We start from the raw sequence: 25,944 nt of genomic DNA on the forward strand, positions 1-25,944 counted from the left end.
GACACTAATACAGGAGACAGTGGAATGAGGGCATTTATTGGGCTTTTCCTGATCAATCTGCTCAAATATCAAGCCATAAATATGGTTTGGGATTAAAAATGGTATATTTTTCACTTAAGTACCCCAAGTCCTCAACTTAGTTAAAGCTTGGGATTCATGAAAACATAGTTGCCCACTCTGTAGTGTTTTTATTTCTTACTTTTCTTTGGTGTTCTGTAGAGCTTTTCAAACTCTACTGTAGTTAACAAATCACCTGGGAATCACGTACACAGGTAGGCCAGGTCATGATTGTGGGACTAATACTGATACTCTGCTTTTCTGACGAGATCCCAGATCATGCCATTACTATTGTTTTGGACACTTGAAATAGCAAGAATGTTGTGACTTCTTTTCTCCTTCTGGAAATAGAACATTTTCTATTGGGAAATTCATCTTATGTGTTTTAAAGCATGACTCGACACAGTAGCCAATCAGAATGTCCCCAAACAAGTGATTTGCGGACTCCACATGTCATTTCTTCCATGAGCTATGAAAGCCGGGGTTACTTCTCCTGGCCCATCTAACATGAAAGAATAAGGCTAATATGAAAAAGCGTAAGTAAACAGATGAGAGATGAGAGTGTATCCCCAGGGCATTGTTTGAATTTCTGGATCTAAATGTTACTTACTTAAGTTTAGCCCTGAAATCACTAGATTTTACTTAAGCTAGTTGGAGTTTCTCCTGTTATAGTCAAAAGTCTTAATATACCAAGCTTGGCCATAATGACCAGGGGAGTTGGGTAATGACAGATGATTTAATGCAAAAGCCTAGCCAGATTACTGCCAAACTTGAGAGATATTTAAATCAGTCTGAAAGTATTCTAATGCAAATTTAGAAGCAATGTACTTAATTTCCAATGTTACAATTGACTTAAAACATTATTTAAGATGTATAATAAGCTCATACCTCCAGAGATGAAAAGGACTTTGGGCAGCTACTTTTTCACTTTGTAGATGAAGAAATCAAAATGCACACATCTTGTTCAAGGAATCTTCTAGCCATAGAACACAGGACCTACATCTCTCCTTATTGTATTAGGATGTTGTAGATTGCTGGCTTTTAAACAAGAATGACAGTATACTTCTATGGATTATAAGCATCTGTCTAAATGTCTTTAACATTTTTTTTTGTCAATTACATGTGAGAATATGGGAGACTCTTTTAGTAAGGCACAGATACAACTAGATGGCTCATCCACATATACGTATGTATGAACACAAAGACAAATTCTGTTATACATTGAGAAAAATTCTCAAAAATTTACTTTTAAGTTAGAAAAATTGTCTTTGTTAACATTAGAATATGGTTGCTTTTAAATTTATGTGCTCGTGAAATACTAGAAATTTGGACATATCCCAGAGAGAGGCATTTGTATTTAAGTTGAACTACCTGCTTAAGTTTGGTTCATATAAGGCAAATTTTTTATAAGGAAGTACCCTTAATGATTTATTAAGTAAAGTAATAATTGGTATTCAAAATTCCTTTTAAGCCTTCAGTAATTTTCTTTGGTAGAGTCTAGAAATAATTCTTACCCATGATGGTTTACAAGTTTAATAGTAATCTTAAGTGTTTGCATGCATGATGAGTTTTAATATAATCTGAGATTCAAATAAATCTTCAAACAATTTTACAAAAAAGAAAAAAAATGAAACACTTTATTTTCCACAAGGAAGAGCAATAGGAAAAATGAAATCATTTCCCACATATTGTTTTCTTAAAACAGAGCCTACAAGGACATATTCAGCACCAAATAAAAAAGGGAAAAAAGAGAAATTACAAACAGCCATAGAGTATAACCTATAAAGCAAACATTTAATATTGCACTTTGTTTTACTAACATTTTGGATTTTACTTTTCCTAATTGAAAAATCAGGAATCTATCTTGAATACTGGAATACAACTGTGAACCTCACATCTCATATCAGGAAGTGACCAATATTTAGGAAAGATTAAATGCCTCTAAATAAAAGTAAAGAAATACTTTAATGGGGAAAATAAAACTTTATAAAATAAAGTACATTTTAGAACAGAAAAGAACTTCTCTGTTCTAAACTTTATTTCATACAGTTTTATTTACTTTGAATTTTATGTTTTATTTTGTGACCCAATGCCAATTACCAGATTATTGGTCATTCTTGCTTTCCTGTGTTATTCATGAATATACGGTGGTAAATATTCCAATGTTATGCATATCAACAATTGTTCCCTAGAAGTTAGACATAAGAAAAGGGATTTTTCTGACAATCCCCCCAGCCCCAAACAAAAATAAAACCACCAAATGCCCTTTATGCCAAATAGTCCATTAGCTTTTTTGAGGGGGACATTCACAAAATGATTTAACAATACAAAAATATTTCACCCCCATTTCCTTATTATCTAGTATTAGTTTGCTACGGGAGCCCAAACCCTTTAACTGAATCACTTAAAACGTGATTCATTTTTACACTGGGCTTTCTTCACCCTGTCAGCATTTTTCAAACATGAATTATCTTCCATGTTTTCTTAAAGGCCACTTATGGAAAAGCCTATTTGTTTTGTATGAAGTTTTAAGACAGTATTTAACCAGGTCAAGCACCAAGCCAGAGTTACAATTATTTTCAGTCACTTTTATTAAATGTGGGGTGTTAAATGGCAGGACAGATGTTAACACCCATTTCACACGTATGTTGTAACATCAGAGATGCTGGTTTTCATTAGAAATATCAGAGCTGAATTCCTTCTAAAATAAGATAATCAGTACACTTGGTACCTTGGAAAACGCCATTCTAAGTGTCATCATGAATGCTGGTGTATTTTGTAAGCCAACTGTAAATTATCTTTAATATGAACTGTAATTTACTGATAAAGTTATTTTTCCTACCTTATCTACATATACTAAAAACTCAGTGATTTCTTATGTTTAGCAAAATGTTCTTTAGGTAATGGAGAAAACATTTTCACTAAAAAAAAGAAACACAAAAATATAAAACATTACTCCAGCACACATTCCACTATTCATAATTTGAAGTTATGTACTTTTAGAATAGACGGGTTTTCAAGCTCTGTCAAGCTTGAACAGGATAGGAAATGTATACATTGAGCTCTCTAATCATAACTGGAACATGCACCAGCAAAAATGATTTCCAACATATGTGTTTGGAGGTAATTAAGTAACTCTGTATAAAAATAAATGCACTTTCTCCTTCTCTCTAGAGCCTGGAAAACTCCCACACTTTTAAAGTAATAAAAATAACAATAATTTTAAAGAGCAACAGCCCTTAACTCTTTGCTGGTGCCTGCCATACTGCCTTCCTTTACTCCATTCTTAGCTCTTCTAGTTTCTTCTTATATGTCATGATAAAAAGGGAATGCGGGTGGGTTATCACTTTTGTGTATGTCCCTTTTCCAAATTTCCCTCTCCAAAAAGCCAACCAACCAAACAACAACAAAAAAATAACAGTGCAACAAAACACAAAATAGCATTCCAACAGTTTGGCAAGTGATGCGTTCACCTGAGATTAAGTGATTTTAGGCAGTCAGTAACAAAATGCTGCTTTGCTGTTATAGTAGAAAGGCAACAAATTCTTAAAAGAAACCAAGAAGGTATACAATCTTGACAAAGTCTCTTATTAGCTTCCTCCTCTTATCTCTTTTCCCACGTATCTGTTGCATATCTACTACAGTAGGCTGCAAAACATACAGCAAGAAGGATTGGCTTGAAGGCATTTGATGTTTGTAAATAAATCCACAATAGGATCCAAGCTGAAGAGGTGATACATGGTCAGCCTAGTAGGACAATTTCTGAGCATGTGCATACGCAGGTAAAGTCCAGGCTATATTAAATTAAAAAAAAATGTCAGTGCGTTTTTTTTTTCATGTTAAAGTTTCTTTCAAAGCTTTCTTTTGTTCCTTGTTGTGCTGACCACAAACAAGTTTTAAAAAGAGTATCAAGAGTCTGGCATAAATGGAAAAAAAGAAGCTGTAGTGACATTGAACCGCACAATGTAAGCATTGAGCATGTGCAAATTTTCAAATCAAAAGAAGGAAATCATCCCTCTTTATAACGTGGTATCTTGACACATATGACCATAGGCTAAGAAGACTGCTCCTGGTATGTGCCAGTTTTAAAGGAGAAAAGCTTAGATCTTCAAGCATGTTGGAGCAGTCCCAGAATGTTGCTGTAGGCTTCTAAAGCATGATCACTGGTTGTTTCATGTATTCGCCATCTTTCTGGGCAAAAGCAATTCCACTTCCTCTGAAAACGTGTCTCCAAGATACTTCTCTGTTCTCAGCCAGGAAGAGATACAGTTCAGAATCCACATCAACTTGATTTAATAGCAGTGTTCCTTCAACGAGAGGGGCAGGATGGTCCATCCTCTGCTGACTGATCAGGATTTGGATCAATCTAGAAAGAGGAAAACGAGTACGTTATTTGATAAGGTCCAGAGAAAATGCAGCAAATGACTAAAGTTTTGAGTATTAGTTGGGAAATCTAATTAGAAAGAACATACAGAAGCTTGTATGGGGAGGAAACATTATTAATATTATCTATAAAGTGCCTGATATCCAATTACTAAATTAACAATAAAGTTTATACAGGTCTGACTGAAAAGCTAATTATTAAATTTTATCAGTGAATGGAGTTTTACTCAGCATCTGGTAGTAATTACATTCAAATACATGATGTAAAAAATCTTTATAGTAATTTTTGTGAAGTATCCCTCATCAGTAGGCTTTAGGAAGAATGCAGTTGTATAAACAATGTTCTTGGTACTATGTGAGGTAGTAACTCACGGGTATAAAACCTCATGAAGAGACCAGGAATAGCAAGCGTTTAGAAATAGCAATGCTGCCCTGGCTGGTGTGGTTCAGTAGATTGAGTGCTGGCCTGCCAACCTAAAGGCTGCTGGTTTGATTCCCAGTCAGGACATGGGTTGAGGGACAGGTTCCCAGTTTGGGGCAGGGGAGAGGCAACAGATCAGTGTATCTCTCATACACTGATGTTTCTCTCCTCCTTTTTCCCTCCCTTCCCCTCTCTTTGAAAGTAAATAAATCTTTAAAAATAAAAGAAATAACAATGCTGAACCCACCAGAGATAAAGCTTTCCACTTTCTCTATCTCTGGAGTGACTTGCACACACACGTACGTTTATCAAAGTGCATGATTTTAGTTGCATCTCAGGTTCAAAAAGAAAAAGCACAGGAAGGCAAACTCTTGGTTTTAATTCATTTCTTTAATTGAAAGATCTATTGGATAGCCTACCATATGCATTTGCACTTACATGTGGCACAACTCAAAAGTGCCTCAGACACTAAACAGTTTTGAAGGAAAAAAGCTACGTTACTTTTCTTTCTATTAAAAACTATCTTTTTTAAAAAAAGAAAAATTTAATATAGCTTGTTAACTGCCCCTCTATATGGTTAGATGTTAATTAAATCACAACCTAAACCAATTTAGGGTTTTAAAAGTTTTTAATTCTTTTAATATACTTCAGCTCATTTTTGAAAGGAGGTAAAATTTTATGACAAATTACTTAAAAGTAGATAAACTGCCATTCTTTTAAAATGCTTGGACAGTGGAGAAACCTCAGAGCCAATGAGAAATGACTGAGTAACAGAAATGTCTGTCTGAATAAATTTATGGTAACTAAGTCTGTAACAAGTGGGAGAGTATTTTTGCCATCTAATGGAAAATTTTATGAATAAGAAATAGTTGGATAAAAAAATTATGTCTAATCAAGAATTTGCAAGAATACTTTGCAAATACCCTATAATCAATGAATAAAGTATATCTCATATTAGCTACATCCAAAGGAAAACCAACTCTTCCAGTCATGGCATGGTGATGGCGGGAAGAGGGATAAGAGAAATTTGTTGAAATAATCCTTTTATGTCTTACTTGGAAGTAATATTTCATTGTGAAATATCTGTCTATAAACTGTAATAACTGAAAGAAAAAAGCCAATTTTAGTGATTTACAAGATTTGGTATTATACTGGTATCAAGGCTAAGTTTAAAGCCCCTCAGCCGTGGTTGGTGTAGCTCAGTGGATTGTGTGCCTGTGAACCACATGATCACGGTTTGATTCCCAGTCAGGGCACATGCCTGGGTTCCTTCTCTCCTTCCCTTCCCCTCTAAATAAATTTTTAAAAAGGCTCCTCAAAATGTGTATTACGTATGGATGCTTTCTAAAGTGTTCTGAATTGAAATTGCTGCATGCCCTCCACCACCACTTACTTGCCTTTACACATGTTCTTTTTGCCTGAACTACCCTAACTTTTGAGAAGTACTATTTTTCAAGATTTAGCTTATCACCTTTCTCAGGGAAGCCTGTGCATTCTTTTCTCATTGTTCCATAATATTTTGCTTCTAAGTTTGTTTTTCTTACCAGACTGTGGACTCCTCCCAAGCAAGGGAGGAGTGTTTTATTCACATAAAGGCTTAACTGTCATTAACATGAGATGAATAAAAATAATCTAGCAGTGCAAGAATGTTGTTTAAGATGTTACTGCAAATGTCATTTTCCCTCATGACTGAGAATGCTAAAATATGCAAGAATTAAATTAGAAAAGGATGGTGAGTAAAATAAATTCTATTAGTCAATGCTTGTAAAAAATCCCTGTTCTACTGATGCTTAAAAAATATAAATTATTCTTTTACTTGGAATTTTGGAAAGCATGAGATGAGATCATTATCTTAATTTTTCCCAGTAATAGAACTGAACAGTCATACTTCTGGGTCATAGTAATCTGACCATTAATCTGTGCTTCTAATTATTTTCCTATAATTAACATGATAATCAAAAACTATTTTTAAAAAGTCTGCAATGATGTTTCCCAAGACGGCCAGCCCATTTTATACTTTAAAGGAATTGGTGCTTACCTCTGAATAAAGAGGTGGAGGCAAGAACCGAAACTCTTGGATATATGCAAACAGTGGTCCTTGAAGTGCTCTCTCAAAGTCATCACAAGCATTCATTGGAGCAAGATTATTCCGCCTTTGTTCCTCTGTTACCACTTCTGCATAGCTGGGTGGTGCTGAAGGAAAAAGATACACGCAATTCGAACAGCATGTTCTTATGCATGTCAAAATACACAGAATAGTAGGTATTAAAAAGAAGTATCAAGGTAAAGTAATAACTTTGTTTTGTGCTCAAAACTAGGGGGATATATGTTTTATATATATAAAACCAGGGCACATCTACTCTTTAGGTATAGACAAATACTTATCTACTTATAAAATAGCAAGACCAAAATTATGTTCTTAAAACAACAAGAGACTAAACTTAAGATATACATTATGTCGAATTACCTTCAGGTCTTTCAGGTAGGGATAAACCAAGCCAGTTCATATTCATGCTACACTGACTGCTTACACTTGAGGTTCTGCTACCAAATGGATGTAGAGGAATGGTACCGATGACAAGAGGCAAATTAAGAAATAAATCCATAGCTCCAGGAATATCCACATATACCTAAACAGTAAAAGGAGATGCTAGGTTTAGAATAGAAGTACATTTATTTCCTTTCTAAAAACTAATAACCCAATGTTATCTGAGGTCCTCATTTACTTAGTTTTTTACTTATAAATGTATGATATACAAGAAAAGTTTATTCATTGCAATACTGTATATACAGTACATGTATACTCATACAAGGTAAAATTAGTAATTATAATTCAGACTATATAAAGATTTATATTTATTTGTACATCATATACGGAATATAAAAATCAAATACTAGATATAAGACAAAATGATATCCCCATGACTTTAAAAATGAAAAATACCCTTAAATTTATGCATACCATTAGTGAATATTCCACACGGATTATACTACAGTCGAGGATAGACGGAGAAACAGGTGGAATTTTCAGCAACTTGCCATTCCATGTCTCTGTCTTTCCAGATGATAAGGATTCCCCACGCAAGTTAGCCACAAGCTGTTTTACTTCCTTCATTTTCCCTTTGGCATAGAAGGCCTGTGTTTGGTAAATGGCTGCCTTTGGCACCACCATTCGGGAAGAGCAGTTTTCAATCTCGGCAAATATCTGAATTGATTCACCTAGAGAGGGGAAAAAAATTCGTTAAGAAAACAAACAAAATTGCCAAAACAAAGGCAGATTCTTACCCTAACACTGAAAAGTTGAGCAGATTACATGGATGAAAAGCTGTTCTAAGAGTGGCAAGTAACTTAAGAGTTAATAAAAATTAACTAGACATTTACAGCAGCTCTTTAAAAAAGTAAACTAGAACCCTGACTAGTGTGGCTCAGTGGTAATCAATCCACGAAGTGAGGGGTCACTGATTGGATTTACTGGTCAGGGCACATGCCTGGGCTGCAGGTTTGGCCTCCAGTCAGGATGCATAAAAGAAGAACCAATCGAAGTTTCTCTCTCTCTCTCTTTTTCTTTACCCCTTTCCCTCTCTCTAAAATAAATAAAATCTTTTTTTTAGAAAAAGGAGACTATATTCCAATTTATGAATGAAAATTAGATAACCTCAACTTGGGTTATTTTACCAAAGAATGCTGTATCCCGTTTGAATTTGCTAGAAATATTATGAATTAACACACAAAAAACTAAGTGAAGAAAGATTGTTTTCCATGGGAATTCACCTCATACATACCTGGGGTATAGCCCTTCCTTTCGATTTTGGCACTTAAGGATATTGGGCCTGAGGTACAGAACCAGCAACAGAGAGTCTTTTCTTTTGTGCCTGCTTGGGGTGACTGTAAGAAATAAATTTAGAGAAAAAGATCAATGTTATGAGTCAGGACAGTAATAAAACGTTTTAAAATACAATTCTAAGTTCTTGGACTATTAAAAGTAAAAGCAGAACTACTTTTTTATTGTTAAGTCATATTTTTTATACTACATTATATAATTTTTGTTTTTATACAAGTTTTCCTTCAATTAAAGAAAAAAGTGTACAGGGCTTAACACTATATTCCATAAACATAGTTTTAGCCCACCCTATTTACATATAATAATTAAAAACCAAAAACCAACCAACCAAAACCCTTTCCACATTCCATTTAAACTGCCCTAAATAAAAACACAGCTTGAAAATCAACTCGGTTATAATCATATGTTAACATCCTTCTTTGACAGTATAAAAAACTAGTATGTAAAAAAAGGAAAACTGATTTTTAAAATTATTTCTTATTTGCTTAAAGATATTATTTGTTTAAACCAATTAATGTTTTGAAGTCAAATTTGAATTTTGTGGAAAAAAACAACTGACAAGAATTTATTTTCAAATGCAATTAAGTTTTTTGACAAAAGTGATAATCTCCCCATTGTCTGACATCCCTGCAATGGAATAATGTAAAGCAGTACAAACTCTACATTGTAATTTCAAGTTAAGTGATATTGTCTTATAATAATATGAACACTACCATTACTCTTCTACTAAAATTATCCAGGAAACAGATTTTTTGTTACTGGTGTTACCTTCTGCGTAAGAGTAATTTCATATCATATATTGGTCTTACTTTTAAAATTTATTTAATGTCATTACAGTTTCAGGAAATATGACCATATTCTTCATAGTCTGGATGCCTGTTTATCTGTATTTTTTTAGAATTAGTATTCACAAAACACTATTTTAAAATTGTAAAATTATAGCTTAGGTGATTCTTCTTTGGTATTGATACACCAAAAACAAAGAATGAAGAATTCAGTCAATTCTTACCAGTAATGAAGGAGTGTTGATATCTATATGCTCAAAGACTGTAAATTCCTTCTTTAATTTTACTGGTAGAAGCCAAGGCCTGTGCAATTCGGCTTTCACCCAATAGCGCACACTGCCATGTCGGCCTTCGAATGAGGTAGCAAGTGGTCTGTGTAGAATATAAAGGTCAGTATATTACCCTTATACCTCTTTCTAATAATTATACAGTAATTAGCATAGAAGTATTAATATATTGTATTGTTTATATACCAGTGAGGTAGCAAAAACATAATTTTTATAAATTTCCAAAGGGTAAGTCATTGGGGGAAAATACTATTTCCAAATAACAATAGATATTTGGAAATATAGAAATTTTGTTTTAAAAAAGCCAGAAGAATACAATCCCTTTAAACAAAGAAGAAGCTACTTTTAAAGTTGGTGGCAAAATTATGAAAATTTGGAAATGAGTAATTCTTGAAAAGGCCAAGAATTTAATTTAAAAATAAAACTGAGACTGGATTAACTATTTCAACTGAGAAATTACAGACACTGGATAAGCATTCAGACCAAATTCCTTACAGAGCTCCACTATTTACTTGCTAGGAATTATTACCTCTAGTTGCAGCAACTACTTAAGAAGGTCTAGAAAAGGCTGCAACAGTTATTATAGTTTCAAAATTTTCATATTTTAATGAAGTCCCCTGAAATGCTAAGGAACTTTTTACATTTCCTGGTTTACCCATGTTCTCTTTTTTGGCCATGTTTCTAACTTTACAGGCTGAAAACTGAAAAAGAATCATTTCTATTGACCTACATCAATGGAATCAGAACTGTTTTCAACCTTGCTAGGTTTTATTACTTGTGAAAGATTTTATTTTAGTCTCTTCTTTACAGAAAATAACTTGGCATTAAATTAACAAATATAAAATCATGTACATATTGCACTTTATAAATTCTTTTGTAAGGTAACAAAAGAGGACATTGAGCACAAGTGCTACCTTACATTATCTGTTAAAGCCATTCATTTTAAAAAGAAATTATGATTTTTTTTGTAGCGATCTTTTATTACATTAAAAAGATAATTTTTCCTTCTTTCTTTCCTACTAGATCCCAAGCCTTACTACACTAAGGTATCTATGATGGATGTTTCCTTTTAAGTCTAGGTGATAACATCTCTTGCGTGACCTTCTCAACAGCTCTTCGCACAGAAGTTATGGCATTCATATCAAAAGAACATCACTCCTAAAGATAGAGTATTCCTAATTACGTTTATGTTCTCAGCTTACTGCTACTGTTGGTTAACAACAATATAAGATAAGCTAGAATACTGAATTTGTATAAGTTACTGAAGAGAGATTTAGTAAATGTTTTACCTTTTTGGTTAATGTTAACTGATGGTAAACTAAGCACACAGTGCTTAACTATTTGAATAACATCTTTCAATTCACTCATGTTAAGTGAAATACCCAAGTTTTAAAAACCACATAAATCTTGAAACAGAGTACTAAGAATTAAGCTTTGCCTTCTATAATTTCACCAAACTTCATTAAAAAATAATTTTTAATACACTGTTTTCCTCTAAGCAAGATTCAGTAATGACAAGGTTTTAAAGTAAAGGTATTTAAACTTATAATTTTAATTTGAAAAGAATGTCTATGAAAAGTGCCAGTTACTTTTAATACTCACGTCTGTGGAAGCTCAAAGCTAAATGCATATTCATGCCTTCCTGAATGAATGGTGTTAAAGCCTTCTTCGGAATTATCATCATCTAAATCACAGAAAAAGAAAACAAAAAACCTGTTATCAAACCTTTACACACTCTTCATGGTGGCATATCTTTATATGATGCTCATATAATAATTAAGGCCATAAGTTTCAGAGTCTGAGAGATACAAGTTCTAACTCAAACTTCCGTCAATAATCCCAAGTCTTCAGTTGCCTTATCAACGACATGGGGATAATTAGTATTTATAACCTTTAAGTGTCCTTTTTGGAGAATGACCTGAGCTCTGTATCTAATAAATATGCTCAATTAAAGGTTCAGACCTCAGGCTAACGTGTTATTGTTATCTATGTCTCCAACTATTTCCTTAAATTTATCATATTAAGACTACACACACACACACACACACACACACGAAGGAAGAAACTATTCATGTAAACCTTTAAAAATGTCAGTTAATGCCAATGAGACAAATGAGAAAGTTACAATTACAAAATTAGAAAACTTCCTTAAACAGACACTGGAATTAAAGGGAACAGCGATTTTAATGTCAGTTTCATGGTTAATGACGACAGTCTGTCCTAGCAACATCCAAAAGTCTGTGCATATATATAAAATATACATATATGAGATTTAAAAGGTGCCTGTTAACTGGACACTACTCTACACCCTTCAAAAATGTAGTCTAACTAGGTTGTTTCCACTTGCTTGTAAAAGCTGATTTTACAATCAACTGGTTTTGGTCAGATTTTAAAAATGTCCCCAAAGTATACTAAGAAGAAACGGGGAGGGGGTTCTGAATTTGAAAACATGATTTTTTTTTAGGGTTGTAACCAGGTAATTGTCTTTTTTATGTAGTTTTCTCGGTATCACAAAACCTTTATCACAGAAGTTGATGAAACTGGGAATTATCATTTAACTTTCCCTCACCAAAGTAGTGGAATATACACAAAAACCACGACGCTCCCCTCATAAAAAAAGGGAAAAAAGCGCCTCCGTATACTTTTATCCCAAAACCTCGATGATTCGCTTTCACCTCAGTAATCTTCCTCGTCCCCAGTGAAAAATTCTCTAAAAGGATTTCAGCACCAAAAACTGGCTGGGGAGCGGAGGGCCACTTAAATCCGCTCCTTTCGAGGGCGCCCAAAGTTTGCCTCCCTTTCCCTTCTCGCTCCCTTTATGTGCCAGCTCAGCAGTCTCATTGCGGCGAGCCACCGCGGCCGCGCCGTGGTAAACAAGTGCCGGGCTGTCAATCAAGAACAAGAACGGAGCAGGAGAGGACCGGCCTAAACCGGCGCCAGCAGATCCCAGCCGGCCCGCCCGCGCGCCGCCGTCGCCCGCGCGCCCCGCTATACATACAGCATACGTCCCCAGCGCTCGCGCCCGCGCAGCCTAGCCTGCTGGCCCGGGGGCGGGGCGACCGTGCGGCGGCGCTTCCGCTGAACACGCCCCAGCCGGTGACCGGTTCTATCTGGCTTGGGCCACCCCAACACCTCCACAGTTGCGGTGAGACAGGGGCGGTAAAGGGTTGGGGAAGGGCAAAGGCCCAGGGAGACAAAGAGCAGGGCGATGGAATACTCGTCGAGGCCTTCGCCCAGCTTTAGATGTTCGAGCCACTTTTCTTCCCCTTCCTGAGCTTTCTCAGGTCAAATCAAGGTAGCGGATCTCCTGCTTAGGTAGTTCGGGAAATACGGATTGTTTTAGGTAAGGGAAAAACTGGTCACAGAAGCTACCTGACATCTTACACTGGAAAAATAGGAAAATGGGGTCCTGCGAACCCTGTCCACGCAAGTTCCCTCTGGATAGGATTGTCAGCTAAAGTTGCGCCGGGGTCCCTCCGGCACCTTAAGACCAGCAGGAGCTTCTCTCATCTACTCTTGATGGTCCAAAAGAGGCCGAGGAGATGAGGCGACAGAACGCGCTATCACCCAGGCTAGGAACAGCTCCAGAAGTCCGGGGGAGAAACACGAGTTAGGGCGGGGGCGACCACTCTGGAGGGACCTTTACCGGCGCACGCCGGTTTCAAGCCTCGCCCCCCAGGGGCGCAACCCACTCTCCCCACCCGCCCGCGCCCAATCCAATCAGAGCCTGGCATCGCCTTAGCAACAGGCTAACAAACCGAGCTCCGCCTATCGCTGATCTCTCGGGGCGGGGTCTCACTCACCAGGCTACTTTGAGAGGTCCGGGTTTAAAGTCATTGAAACTGTTCCAGGTTAAGATCTCGTCCACGCTTTGCAGGGGTTTAAGGGGTATTTTGTGGGTTTACAGAGCACATAGCTTGTTTTTATGGAAAACATGCTGCTCCGGAAATCATGGAGCAGCTAATAAAATTGCGCTTGTTCTCGTAAGTCGTTATTCTACTTATACCCCATTTCGAATCTCAACTCTTTTATTAAGACCAATTTGCTCTCACCATTTTATAAAAAGCTGCAATATCCAGAAAGGTTCAAACTAATTTTTCTGCTTTTCAACACATGACGATTGCCACTAGGCGTTAGCACTTATCAGGGTTACTGCTTCGTTGAGATTAACTAGGAATTACTTCAGGATGTAAGTTACTTATGTGTAACTGAAACTTAATAAAATAATTGACTCAATATTTTTAGAAAGTGCGTTAATGCTATTAACTGTCAGTAACCTTCATTTCTACACTTGCCTAAGGCTCAAGTCGAATTCCTCAGGCATGTGTATATTTTAATATTAAAAACGAGGGTAAAAATCTACTCTACTCTTTTAGAAATAGTCCACATTTGAACTAAATATTGCATTAAAAAGGAGAAGTACAATATTACATAACCAGTTTTAACATTATATTCTTCTTGGTCTAGGAATTAAGTCATCGTCACCACCTGACGCGTGCAACCAATCTGCTGAGAGCTGAACAAGCGCCCCTCCTCACCACCCCCCAGAACTGGTCCGAAACAGGATTGAACCGCTTCTAACAAAGGGTGGAAACTTAGAAAAACAAGCTTAGAGTCGTCTATATTTCCCCAATGTAACGATTTAAACAATAGATTTGAAATCTCGGGACCCCTTCAACGTCTGACAACCCCTTATCTCTCTTTTCAAACCAAAAATCAAATCCAATGTGCCAAATACTTTTCAATTTCATTTGACTGGCATGGGTTTCATTGAATGCATGTTTCAAAGTTAGGCATGATGCTCGAAAAGGAGAATTACTGACCGTGAATGGCTTCTAAAACTGATTTGAAACCTACCACAATGATAGATAATGTCCTTATAAATTTCTTAAAAGAATTGAAAAGAATAGGGAAAAAACACGTGGGGTGTTGATACCATATGTCAAAATAAGGCACAGATACCCTTTATCAAAGAACAATGATCAATTCTTTAAAGTTTTTGCGTGTCAATATTAAAAATGAAATATACCTATTAACACACTTAAAAATGTTATTCCATTTCTTGACTGAATCTTAGATTTTAAGATCTAGGGTGGTAGAGTACATGCAAAAAAAAATCTAACATTGGACTACAGCTTTTAGCAATTCAGCTGAAAATAGTAAAATTATTGAAACAGGTTTAAGCACAATTTGCAAGTAAGGTGCAAATGGATGGCAAGTGCGTATGGCACATACCGAGCCGGCTATAGAGGTAGTTGAATTCAAGTGCAGTTTGCAGTCACTTTGCAGATGCCTGCATGAATTACGACTTAACACACGATGAATGTCAAGGAGAATCAAAATCTTCCAACTTTCTTAATTTTTAATCAAACTGCTATATGTATGCTAGAAATAGAATTATATTAATTCAGGAAAATTAAAAGGTACATTTCCAAAGAAAATAGTTTTTATTATTTTTGAATGATATAAAAACTTACCTCTTTCGTGTCCAATTAAGATGTCTTTATGGTTGAAATACTCCACTTCTTCAGTATAATTCTGCGTGTAGGCAGTATTGGAGCCGGCGTTTCTAGATTCGGTCCAGCGTACTTTTGCATGTCCTCTTGCATGAATTTTAAGAGATTTTACTCTGATTTCTCCAGTAACTTCTAAATTCACCCTTCCTGAGACTGTATCCCCACTAGAATACACAGGGACGTTGCTGTCATTAAGACAGTCCAAGCTTATTGTCAAACTCTTCACCTTTCCCAGCACCATGTTTATAACAAAAATCTATAAAAATAAAATGTAAGACAAGTCAAGATCACATATAAAATGTGATCTTAACACTGATCGATGAATTTGCCGTGCAAAAAGCTTGCGGGCAAGATCAGTGGTTCTTTACAAATAGTTCATTGAAATTTCTTAAAAAGTCAGGGCAGCAGAGGCTGCTGCTCTGTAGTCCTGCTAATCTCAGTGGTCTCCTTACAAAGACGGCGACTGGATCTTGCCAGCTCACTTTAAGGGCAGCTTTGTGAAAAACAACCTCACCGCGCATGCGCACGCCGCGGCTGCTGCCCGCCCTCCGGCGCCGGGCTCGCTCCCTAGCTCTCGGGTACAGTAGGTGCACAGCTTGGGGAGGAAGACACTGGGGCTGCTGGGAGCCTCGACCCGACTTCTCTTCATTGTGGGTTCCTATTGGTAGTCAGGGTGCCGTAAATCCTCGACGAGCAGCCTGGAGCCCCTTACCAACACGCTGTATTTAAAGATAATGGCTCAGCGGGTCTTGGGGAGAAGGGTTGGGTAGGGAGCTGTTTGTAAAGCCTAGTAAGGAAAAACTGCTGAGTGACCTGCCCTAAGTGTCCTTTAGTGTTCCTGCAAGATTTTGACCAGGGCTTTGCTGGAAAATGGAAAAAGTGATGTGCAGAGAGACATGGAAGAGAGACGGGGGAAGGGGAAAAACCGGTTGGGCAAGAGACTAGTTGCTGAGCATAAACTAACGAATTTTAAAAGAAAACGTAATAAAACTAGACAAGAAATGTTTTCTGGCAGGAACGACCTCAGTTGAGGGCAAAGGAACTTCAAGAGCTAATACTATAAAGAGCAACGAAGAGAACCAAACATACTTTAATCAGTAGGTTTTGCTTTCTCTTCAACAAATTGCCCTTAATTAGATAGCAACGAAAACAACCAAGTTGTTTGCATGATGACACCAGGGGGCAAAAGGCTTGACCACTTCCTCGAAGGAAGAGAAAAGCCTTTTTTAGGACACCGCCTATACAGCTAGATTTGTAGGGTATGACGTGATTATAATGTCCAGAGGATTAAGAATAGAGTTTAGCCATAAAAAGTACCACCTTATAAAAGGCCGCATGACATAGTGCTTTACACTATGGCATAATGTGTAAAAGGCAGCTGACATAATGTTTACAAGATCAGGAAATCTTAAGAAATTAGTGAAGAGTGTAACATGGTTTTTTAAAAAAATACATAATTTGATTATTAAATGGGGCTTAATTCTGTAAAGCTATAATTTTAATTTTCAATCTTGGACTGTTCAACATAATTCTAATACATCTTGCAGGCAGGTACATTTGTCTATTGTGGAAGTTTTGATAACAGCAATACTTTCATTAAACCACACTGAGATTCAAAGCATAACAGCATAAATTTATCTAGGTTTTTTCCCATCAACAGATCTGTTTATAAGAGATATAGAAAAAATATGAATCAGGATATATATATATATATATATATATCAAAGTATACTTTGAAGGGTTTTGACTGTCCATGTCTAAAACATTTTAGATTCTTTTGTGCAATATATTTAGATAGGTTGAACTTATGAGTCACAATAAACTTATTGGGCTTACTGTTTTTCTTTTGGGGAAGAAATGAGATTTTATTTAGTTGGATTTTGGTTGACAAGGCAGTATCTTGGACTCAGCAGTATTATACGATGGTATAAGTAAGCAAAATATTTGGACAACTAATGGGCAGGTCATTTATCCCTGATAGTTTAGATGGCTATACATAAAACTATGTATTTGTGTGTGGGAGTGGAGAAAATAGTCTGTTTTCTCTCTTGGTTGACACCTGGTGGAAATTCTGGTTCAGATACTTAAGGATCTTGTACTAGTTTTGATTAACAGATACTACTTGGGTTTTTTCGCCACCTAGTGGTAAACGTGGTGAATTTGCTAAAATGTCAGCTTCTCAGCATTAAAGTCAAATGGTATTAAGCATTCCAATGACACTAGACAAGGAACGGATTTAACAGTGTAGTACACAATGAGGTTTTCGTTGCTCAATTTGTTTTAAATTATTAAAGGTTAGTGAACTATGGTAAGTTCTTCAGAATTTTTGGTAAAATTTCTTCAGTTGAAATACAGCGTTTGTGAAAAAATAAGGATCAGCTGTTAAAATAAACTAGCATTTAACCAAAAAGAATCCTAAGGGATTTATTTGTAGGTTGGAAAATTGTTTTAGCACGTTAGGTCATTCATTCCTGTCACTATTTTACATTATTCTTTCTGTTTGAAGCTTTTAGGATATCACAAATCATTATCTTTATTATTTATTTTGCTATTTTTCCTTCTTATCTTTTTACTGTGTCTTTCCAAACACTTTTAGTAACTGACAAGGTGCCAAGGATTTTTTTATCCCCTATCGTGTTTCCTTACAATCCTACTCACTCTAATTGTTACCTTTCTTCTCTTTGAATTCAGTTATGCGACTTGACTTTCTTAAGTTTATAAACTTGAGTTTATTTCATTTTGTTTTCTTCCTATTTATTTAAATGATGAAAACACCAGTAACAAAACAACAAACAACTTTGGTGTTTCTAAAGTCTTTGTTTATATTTTTATTTCTGAAAGAAAATAAAATGATTAAATTTTGAATGTTTTGCAACTTTTATAATCTTCCCTTTAAAGACTTTTTGTCTAAATATCTATCATTTAGGCAGCTTGAAACGCACTAGTGCAGCTGTTTGTTATCTTGGGCTTCTGGACTAGCTTCACTGGGCCCTTACTATAGTTTGCGTTAAATTTAAGCTATTTATCTTTACTACCAAGGATCTTTCCTACTGCACCCCAGCCTATCTCATATGCCACTTCCTCCTACTCATCTGCTATCTCTTTATACTATTGTCGAATATATCTTCTGTCTCCTTTGTTAGCTTGTCTTACTGTTGCTAATGTGCAGTTACATGCTGCTTTCTGTGCCCAGGACAACATCTTACTGCTGTGTCATCTTCTTTCCCTTCTGCTAACCCCTCCTTCAGATTCAGATGACACAACTTATAATTCCAGCTGGATAGAATAACAAGTTTTCCTCCCCTTTCTATAGCATTTTCAGACTTTAAAAATAAATCTCCTTTTATGATATTTGGTACCTGGATTTTTAATTCAGTGATTGTTCCACTGCCAAATCTGAAGTTTGTGACCAGTTATATCAAAATACTCACTCAATTGTTATTTTTTTTTTAAAAAGGAAGTCATCTCCACTTCCTTTGGCAAAGTGTTGGTGTATAGTTGTAAGAAAAATCATACTAACATTCAGCACCTGTTTCTCTTCTATTTTTTATTTGTAGTTTTTTTTACCTTCCCTCGAGCATATATTTTTATTGATTATAAGAGAGAGGGTGAGAGAGACAGAGAAACATCAAAGTGAGAGAGAAACATCTCTCTTGGTTGCTTCCCATACATGCCCTACTGAGGCTGGAACCAGCAATCTAGGTATATGTCCCGACTGGGAATTGAACCCTCAACCTTTTGCTGTATGGGACGATGCTCCAACCAACTGAGTTACTTAGTCAGAGCCAAAACCTGTTTCTTAAATAAAAATGTGAAACCCATGACTAATTCTTATTTTAACTAACACCAGACTGGCTTGAGTGCTATAGAAGTAAAGGAAGTTTTTTTTGTTTTTTTAAGTCTTTGTTCTATATTTCAGGATTTTATGGCTCTGACTTGACTCTTTGACATCATCAGAATGCAACAAATTTGACTTTGGTGTGGAGACTGGAGGTAAGACTTGCTATACTGTTAGCAAAATGAGTAAGACTTGTTTTTTATATTTGATAGTTAATTATATATGTTTGTGGCATTCTTCATACTTAAGAGACATTGAAATGTGTTGTGGATTTCATGAGAAACTTCAGTACCAAATTTGGTTCTGTTCTTCCTCATTAAAAAATAGTGTGATATGTGTCATTTGAGCATCATTTAATCTTTTATTTAGTCTTATATTGGTTTAGATAAAGTCATCTAAAATTCTACTATCCATCCAGAGCTATACCACTGTCAATATATTTGATGTATTTCCCTCTAGATGTATAACCAAGAAACAAGAGCACTGCCAGTTAAACTAGGGCAATGCTTTTTATCATGAGAATTCTTTGACTATAGATTTGATTAGAGCCTCTAAGGGATAGTTTCTTGAATGGATTTGTAATACTTGGGGCCTGCTACCTTAGATGCGTTGGTAAAGTGTATTCATTCTGGCTCAAGTGACAGTGGACCTGCAAGGATCAGAAATGCTACATTTCTGTTTGGAACTATTTTATGAATTTTGACCAAGCACAGCTTTATGTAATAAGGGTAAGAACATTCTAATTATAATAACTAATATCTTTTTGATGGACATTAAGTTTCAGTGGCAAAGTATACTTGGAAGGAACCAGTTATCAGTTTTTTATATCAAAATCATATTTGGTTAACTGGAAAATTTTATATTCTGTATCTTACTTGGAGAATGTTGTCTTACCACTTACCTACATTTTCTCTGTTGATGAAGAGAAAATTATTATAAATGATTAAAAAGAACCCAAACTTGTTATTTACTGCTATCTTCTCAATACTGTTTAACGGAAGCACTTTTCAAGGGTCTTCCCCTAAGATTGTTAGTTTTATTTACTGTTGTTAATTATTACCCTTATGTTATACTAACTTAAAAAATGTAAGAGAGAATTATTACTTCTCACCCATCTGTAATCAGCTCAGTTTTCATATTACTGTCTTTTCTGTTGGGGAATTTTACTTGCTACCACATTGAAGAAGTTGTTATGAAGAAATGCTGTGAGGAAGAAGGACAAGTTTAAAAGTTTGTTGAGGATTCACTGCTTCCAGAATTTTAAGTGTTTTAAATGAACTTTCATTTCAGGCTAGGTGATGACTAAAACTTAAAGTCACACATTTAATCCATGGTCTAGTAAATTCACATTTGGATAATTAGCAGTTGGTTTTATACTTGTTGTTTAGTGTAAACATTTCTTTAGTTCATGTATAAACTACTTCAATATATTTTAGTGAAAACACGAAGCAATGGAAATTATCTGCTTCAAACTGATACAACATTTTTGTAGTTACATATGAATTTCAAGTTATTTTGCTGCAAAGAATCTGATAGAAATTCAGTGCTTTAATATTTTGGGCTTTGAAACATATGAAGGGTTTTATGGGCATGGTGGTATATATGCCCAGTACAAAATAACCAAAGTAAGGAACAGAATTAAATCATGGAAGATTTACAAATTAAATTAATATAATATGTCTTTATTTTTAGAAAGTGAGAGTAATGCTATAGTAAAGCCAAAATAGTTTTATAGGGTGTGACTTCAAAACAAAATTTGGAAGCTAGAGTAGATACCATTTTACATAATAATTCTATTGTCCAAATCATCGTGTACACTCTTAGAAATAAGGAATACTTTATTTTTTCCCATGGGCCACTTGAATAGAGAAAAGTCTTTTAACTTTAATTTCTCATTTATTTTTGCTATTATTTGGATTCATTCTTGTGAACTTTGGTAAAAGTCCTTAGAAAGGTAAATGTATAGGAAGAAACAGCTGAGCCTTTGCCCTCGCGCTTAGGTTTTTCTCCAAATGAAGAAGGAGAGAACCTTTCAGAAAGAGTTGCTTGATAGACAAGTGGCTAATAGGAGAATGTTGCAGGGAAAGACTGATTATAAAATAGTCATGTTCCTAAAGAGGATAATATGGGAAAGAACAAAAGGCCATACCATTTTTTATTTTTTGCACTAGTCTTTCTCATCTTCACAAACCTCGATGCTTTTGTGTTTCAATCACATTATTTTTTTTCTATCTGTTTCTGCAGCAACGTTCATTCCAAATGAAATGAAGTGTTGGCCATTGATTGACTCCTGGTGGCCTGTAGTTGGAGGATGAAGCTGGTTAAGCAAACTACCTAAAAATCACGAAATTAAAGGTTAAAAACACCCTCAAAGAGTAGTGTGAGGGTGAAGTGCAAGAGATGTACTCTCTGGACTGTGTTGGGACACAGAAAGAGGAGAGGAGAGTGATGGTAGAAAGATATAGTTCAGAGATTCCTCAGTGGTCAGGTTCACATTCAAAAGTGGACATGGTACAGGCAAGTCTACTAATGACAAAGTCAAGTGGTCAGGGGGGACTGGGAAGTCTGGTTGATAAGAAGATTGAAGGAGGGGATGAGTGTTGGTAGCCTGAAGCAGTGTTTTTCTTATAGGTGTGTAGGACACGTATAAATTAGCCAAGAAGTCTGGAAACCATCAGGTTGTACACTGAGTGGGGTGTGTGTGTGTGTGTGTGGGGGTGTGTGTGTGTGTGTGAAAGAGGTCATTGTAACACCCGGAATACTAGCGTATTTTAATATGATTGTTAACTTTATAACCACAATTTTCTTTGCTCCTTATCTTATTTGGCCCTCCAACAGCCCTACAAGGTAAATGCGATTACAGTATATCCATTTCGTAAACAAGGAAACACACTGAGAGTGATAAAGTAACTTGGCCAATCTCAAGCAACTAGTAACAGGTGGTGCTAGCTGAACCTATGCTTTCAATCATTAGGCCATAGCAACTCAGTAGGTTTATTCATCAAATACCTCTTATGAGAAGGTTTCTGTAACCATCCTCCCTCTCCCCATGTTTGGATTAGGTATTTCTCATTTGTATTCACACAATGTCTTAAAAATTCTATTTCTAAACAATCTTTTATATAGTTTTTACATTTGTCTCTTTCATAATATTCCAAGCTCTTTGAGAGCCCTCTTCATGTCTTATCTAACACTCAACTGTTAATCAATTTTATATTTCCAGCACTTAGCATAGTGCTTGACACATAAGACACACTCAATAAATGTTTATTGAAGTATGATAAATTGATAATAAAATGTTATTTTTAAGCATTTTTTATTGTAAGGTTGTATAATCTTATGGGAAGTTTTTCCAGGTAACCATGTTAAACCACATGGGACTGATGAGTTAAACATACAATTTAAGTTTAGACCATAATTTTATAAATGTATGCTGGTACCCAAAAGGTCACCATGATGATGTGTTTTTGTCCAATTCTAGTCAAAGGAAATAAGAATTATAGGCCTGTGCTAAAAAGAAAGTTTTGTTGTTAGAAAATAAGAATCATATTAAAAATGCATATATATCCCTGTTCAGCCTTTTTCTACTTCTATTAAATTTAGTATATTATTTATTAGTGATGAACAAAAGTCTTCCAGCCTGCTTTTGAGTGCTTAGGAAAAATGCAATAGTGTGCCATAGCAGAGAGCAAAATAACTGACTGTAAGAATTTGGGAAAGTTAAATGAAACTTGAAATGTTCTTTATCTGTATTTTTAATATAGTTTTATAGCTGACATTTAATTAAGTATTCTGAACAGCTTTGCAAGCAGGAAACAGAAAGGTTTATTTCAAAAATCTTGACTATGTAATATTTTATTTGCTAGTATATTGAGATTATGTAAAGGTATTGTCTCTCAGAAATTAAAGTCACTAAAAACATTTCTGAAGACAAATGCTTATTCACTCATAGGTTTGGCAAGTCAACAATCAGGTATGTGAAACTCTGGTGACTAAAAATATATTTTATTTTAAAATATTTTATATATGTTTTAAAATATTTTTATTTTATAAACAATGAAATAATTAGGTGGAAAATAATTCAGTATTTGCTGCAGAAAAGCGAATTTGCATGGATTTATGAGTGGAAATGGGATGTACTATTTTGGATTCTTGTAAGATATCAGAAAACGTGATTGTAGGGGCTAGGTAGAGATGGAAGAGGGTATAAGGGGATAAATGGTCATAAAAAATACAATAAAAATAAACTATAAAAAATTAAGAAAAAGACAATTCTGCTGGATAAAATCAGAAACACAAACAAGAAAAATAAATGGAAAATAAAGAAAATGAGCAATGATAAGTATTGTGGATTGTTTGTTTTTATACATTTAACTCCTGAAAAGATGAATTAATTTTACCTTTATGATTAAAAGAAAAATTCTAGGCATGTGTTTAGTATATTATCTTACATGCTATACTAAACAAAGGAGCTCTATGATAAAATCATATAAGTAAAAAAAGTAAAACATGATAGTTAAATTTAGAGAAAGAGTGTGTTCAGTGAGTAGAAATGCACAATCATATAATTTAAAATTTTCATTTTGAGAAGCTGGAATTCTTAGCTTAAATTTTATAAAAGACACACAGGATAAGATAGAGAGATAGAAAATACCTACATAGTTTTCTTAAAAATTATGAGAGTTAAAGGAACTTTGAATGTACTGTACACAATGTTCAGTCTGTCAATGTGAGGCCCATTATTAATTAGTTGAATTCTTATTCTTTTTTACAATAAGGCTATTTTCTACTAAACAATGACTAGTTATTAATAAACAACTATTTAATTGATAGAAAACATTGTTTTCCATAAATTTATATACTTGGTCCTCATTGTTTTAGAATGTTTAAATATATTTTTTTATAATACACTATCATTGCTATGCAGTATATATGTACAATTTGCTGTGGGGACTGTCATGTATTTACTCACAAGGGCAGGGTAAAGAAATATTCCTTGCCTGGGCAATGCTAATAATTCCTGGTATTACCTTTTCCTGGTATTACCTTATTTCCCAGAAGATAACTTTCTGTAAGAACATTTTTTAAAAAAAATAAAATTAAAAAGAGCTCTTATCGTGAGACTTGTTTTATATTTGTGTTAAGATGAAGTAAAATTTTACTCTCCCCATTTGATTAATAGAATACATAAAACAAAATAAAAAGATTAGATATGAGAAGAAGACAATTTTAAGGAGCTCTAGAGAGAAAAGTACATTTGGCCACTCACATAATTTTTAAAACATAAAATGGTGAAGATGGTGGGCTAAGCTCTTTACATGCTTTAGATCATTTGATCTTAACAATAATGTGATTATCTCCCTTTTAAGACAGGGAAACTGAGGCCTAGAAGGGTTGAGTGATTTGCTCAAGGTCACACACTAAGTGACAGTTACCTTTTCAGAATTTATAGTTTAAGAGGAAATATAAACAAATAGTCCCAATAGAGATTTGTATGCAATAGATAAATGTTGCCAATTGTATTAGTATAATGTTAGGGATCATCTAGCAAAGCTAATAAATCCTGGTATAGTGCTCAGGCTGAGTTTTTCCAGAACAGTTCACTAGAGAGGACAGGGAAATTGGGGAAGTGCTAAATAATTAATCTACAGCAGTAAATAGAAGCCAGATTACTGGAACCTTATAGCTAGCTAGAACATACAATTGATTGTTGTAGTTGGGACACTTGAGAGTAAAACACATGCTAATAATAACCATGTTGGTGCAATAGACATAAACAAAAACTGTCCTGGGAAAACCAAGATGTATGGCAAAGTAAGAAGTTTGGACTTTATTCTAGTAGCAATCGAGAATGCTGAAGGGATTTTAAGGGGAATAACATGATCGGATCTGTGCTTTAGAATAACTCACACTGATGTGTGGAAGGTGGTTGGAGGAGACCTGGAGACTAAAGTAGGAGGCTGTTTCAGGCATACAGGATAATGATATGGTGGCCAGAATTGTATTGTATCAGAGAAGCTAGAAAGAAATGGGTAAGTTCAAGAGACACTGAGGATGTAGAATCAATAGAATGTGGTGTGTAATTAGATATGAGTATAGAGGGAGACATTAATTGGATGTATATTGCAGTGGAGGGAAGTGGTGTCAAGGATATTGGATTTCTGACCTACGCAACCTGATGTGTAAGTGTTGGAGTCACTCATTGAGATGAGGAACATGGGGAAGGAGTGAGGATGATGATACATTTATATTTGTTCAGCTTTATATTTATTCATTTGTATATATTTGAAACAATAAAAATCTATAGAAAATCTACACGCACAGCATGCAGCCCTTTTTTCCCTGACCCGTTTGAAAGTAATTTGCCAGTGTGATGCTCTACCACTTTGAATACTTCTTTGCTGCATATTACCTACAGATAAGGACAGTTGCCTACATAACCATAAAACAACCATGAAAATCAAGTCATTAATGTTACGTTGCTACCATCTAGTCCTTAAATTCCAATCAAGTTTCACCAGTTGTCTCAATACTGTGTCCTTAAAGGAAATAAATACAGTTCTGGATCATCTGTTAGTTTCCTTCAACTGGGAGCAACAATATAATCTTTTATGACTTTGACATTTTGAAGATCACAGACCAGTTATTTAATGGAATGTACCTCTGGGAGTTTTCTAACCAGGATTCTGGTTAAGAATTAAGCCCTAACATCCTTTGGCATTTACTAAATGAACAAATTAATTTCTTTCAATATCTAGAATGATATCAATTATGTAACATTCTTAAGAGAGTTGAGAAAATAGTCACTGTGTCCTA

General features: G+C 35.1%; 1 protein-coding gene across 3 annotated transcripts; it reads right to left on the reverse strand.

Annotated features, from left to right (window-relative positions):
• Window positions 1-1,899: 1,899 nt before the first annotated feature.
• On the reverse strand, window positions 1,900-15,765 carry ARRDC3 (arrestin domain containing 3). 3 transcript variants are annotated; one of them, XR_005064484.1, is made up of 8 exons: window positions 15,252-15,765; window positions 11,377-11,458; window positions 9,712-9,859; window positions 8,644-8,746; window positions 7,824-8,080; window positions 7,329-7,491; window positions 6,900-7,092; window positions 1,900-4,423 (listed from the first exon to the last, which is right to left on the reverse strand). XR_005064484.1 is itself a non-coding variant. In XM_037032061.1 (8 exons), the coding sequence occupies exons 1-8, from the start codon at window positions 15,529-15,531 to the stop codon at window positions 4,367-4,369; spliced, it is 1,245 nt and encodes a 414-aa protein (XP_036887956.1). In that variant the 5' UTR covers window positions 15,532-15,764; the 3' UTR covers window positions 1,900-4,366. The 3 variants fall into 3 exon arrangements, 2 of the variants coding, with proteins under 2 accessions (XP_036887956.1, XP_036887957.1); XM_037032061.1 differs by having other exon boundaries at window positions 6,900-7,054; window positions 15,252-15,764; XM_037032062.1 differs by lacking the exons at window positions 9,712-9,859; window positions 15,252-15,765 and having other exon boundaries at window positions 6,900-7,054; window positions 11,377-11,460.
• Between the last annotated feature and the right edge of the window lie 10,179 nt (window positions 15,766-25,944).

The sequence above is a fragment of the Sturnira hondurensis genome, unplaced genomic scaffold (assembly GCF_014824575.4).
Source record: "Sturnira hondurensis isolate 20B ecotype Veracruz unplaced genomic scaffold, ASM1482457v3 Scaffold0021354, whole genome shotgun sequence".
NCBI classification, from domain to species: Eukaryota; Metazoa; Chordata; class Mammalia; order Chiroptera; family Phyllostomidae; genus Sturnira; species Sturnira hondurensis.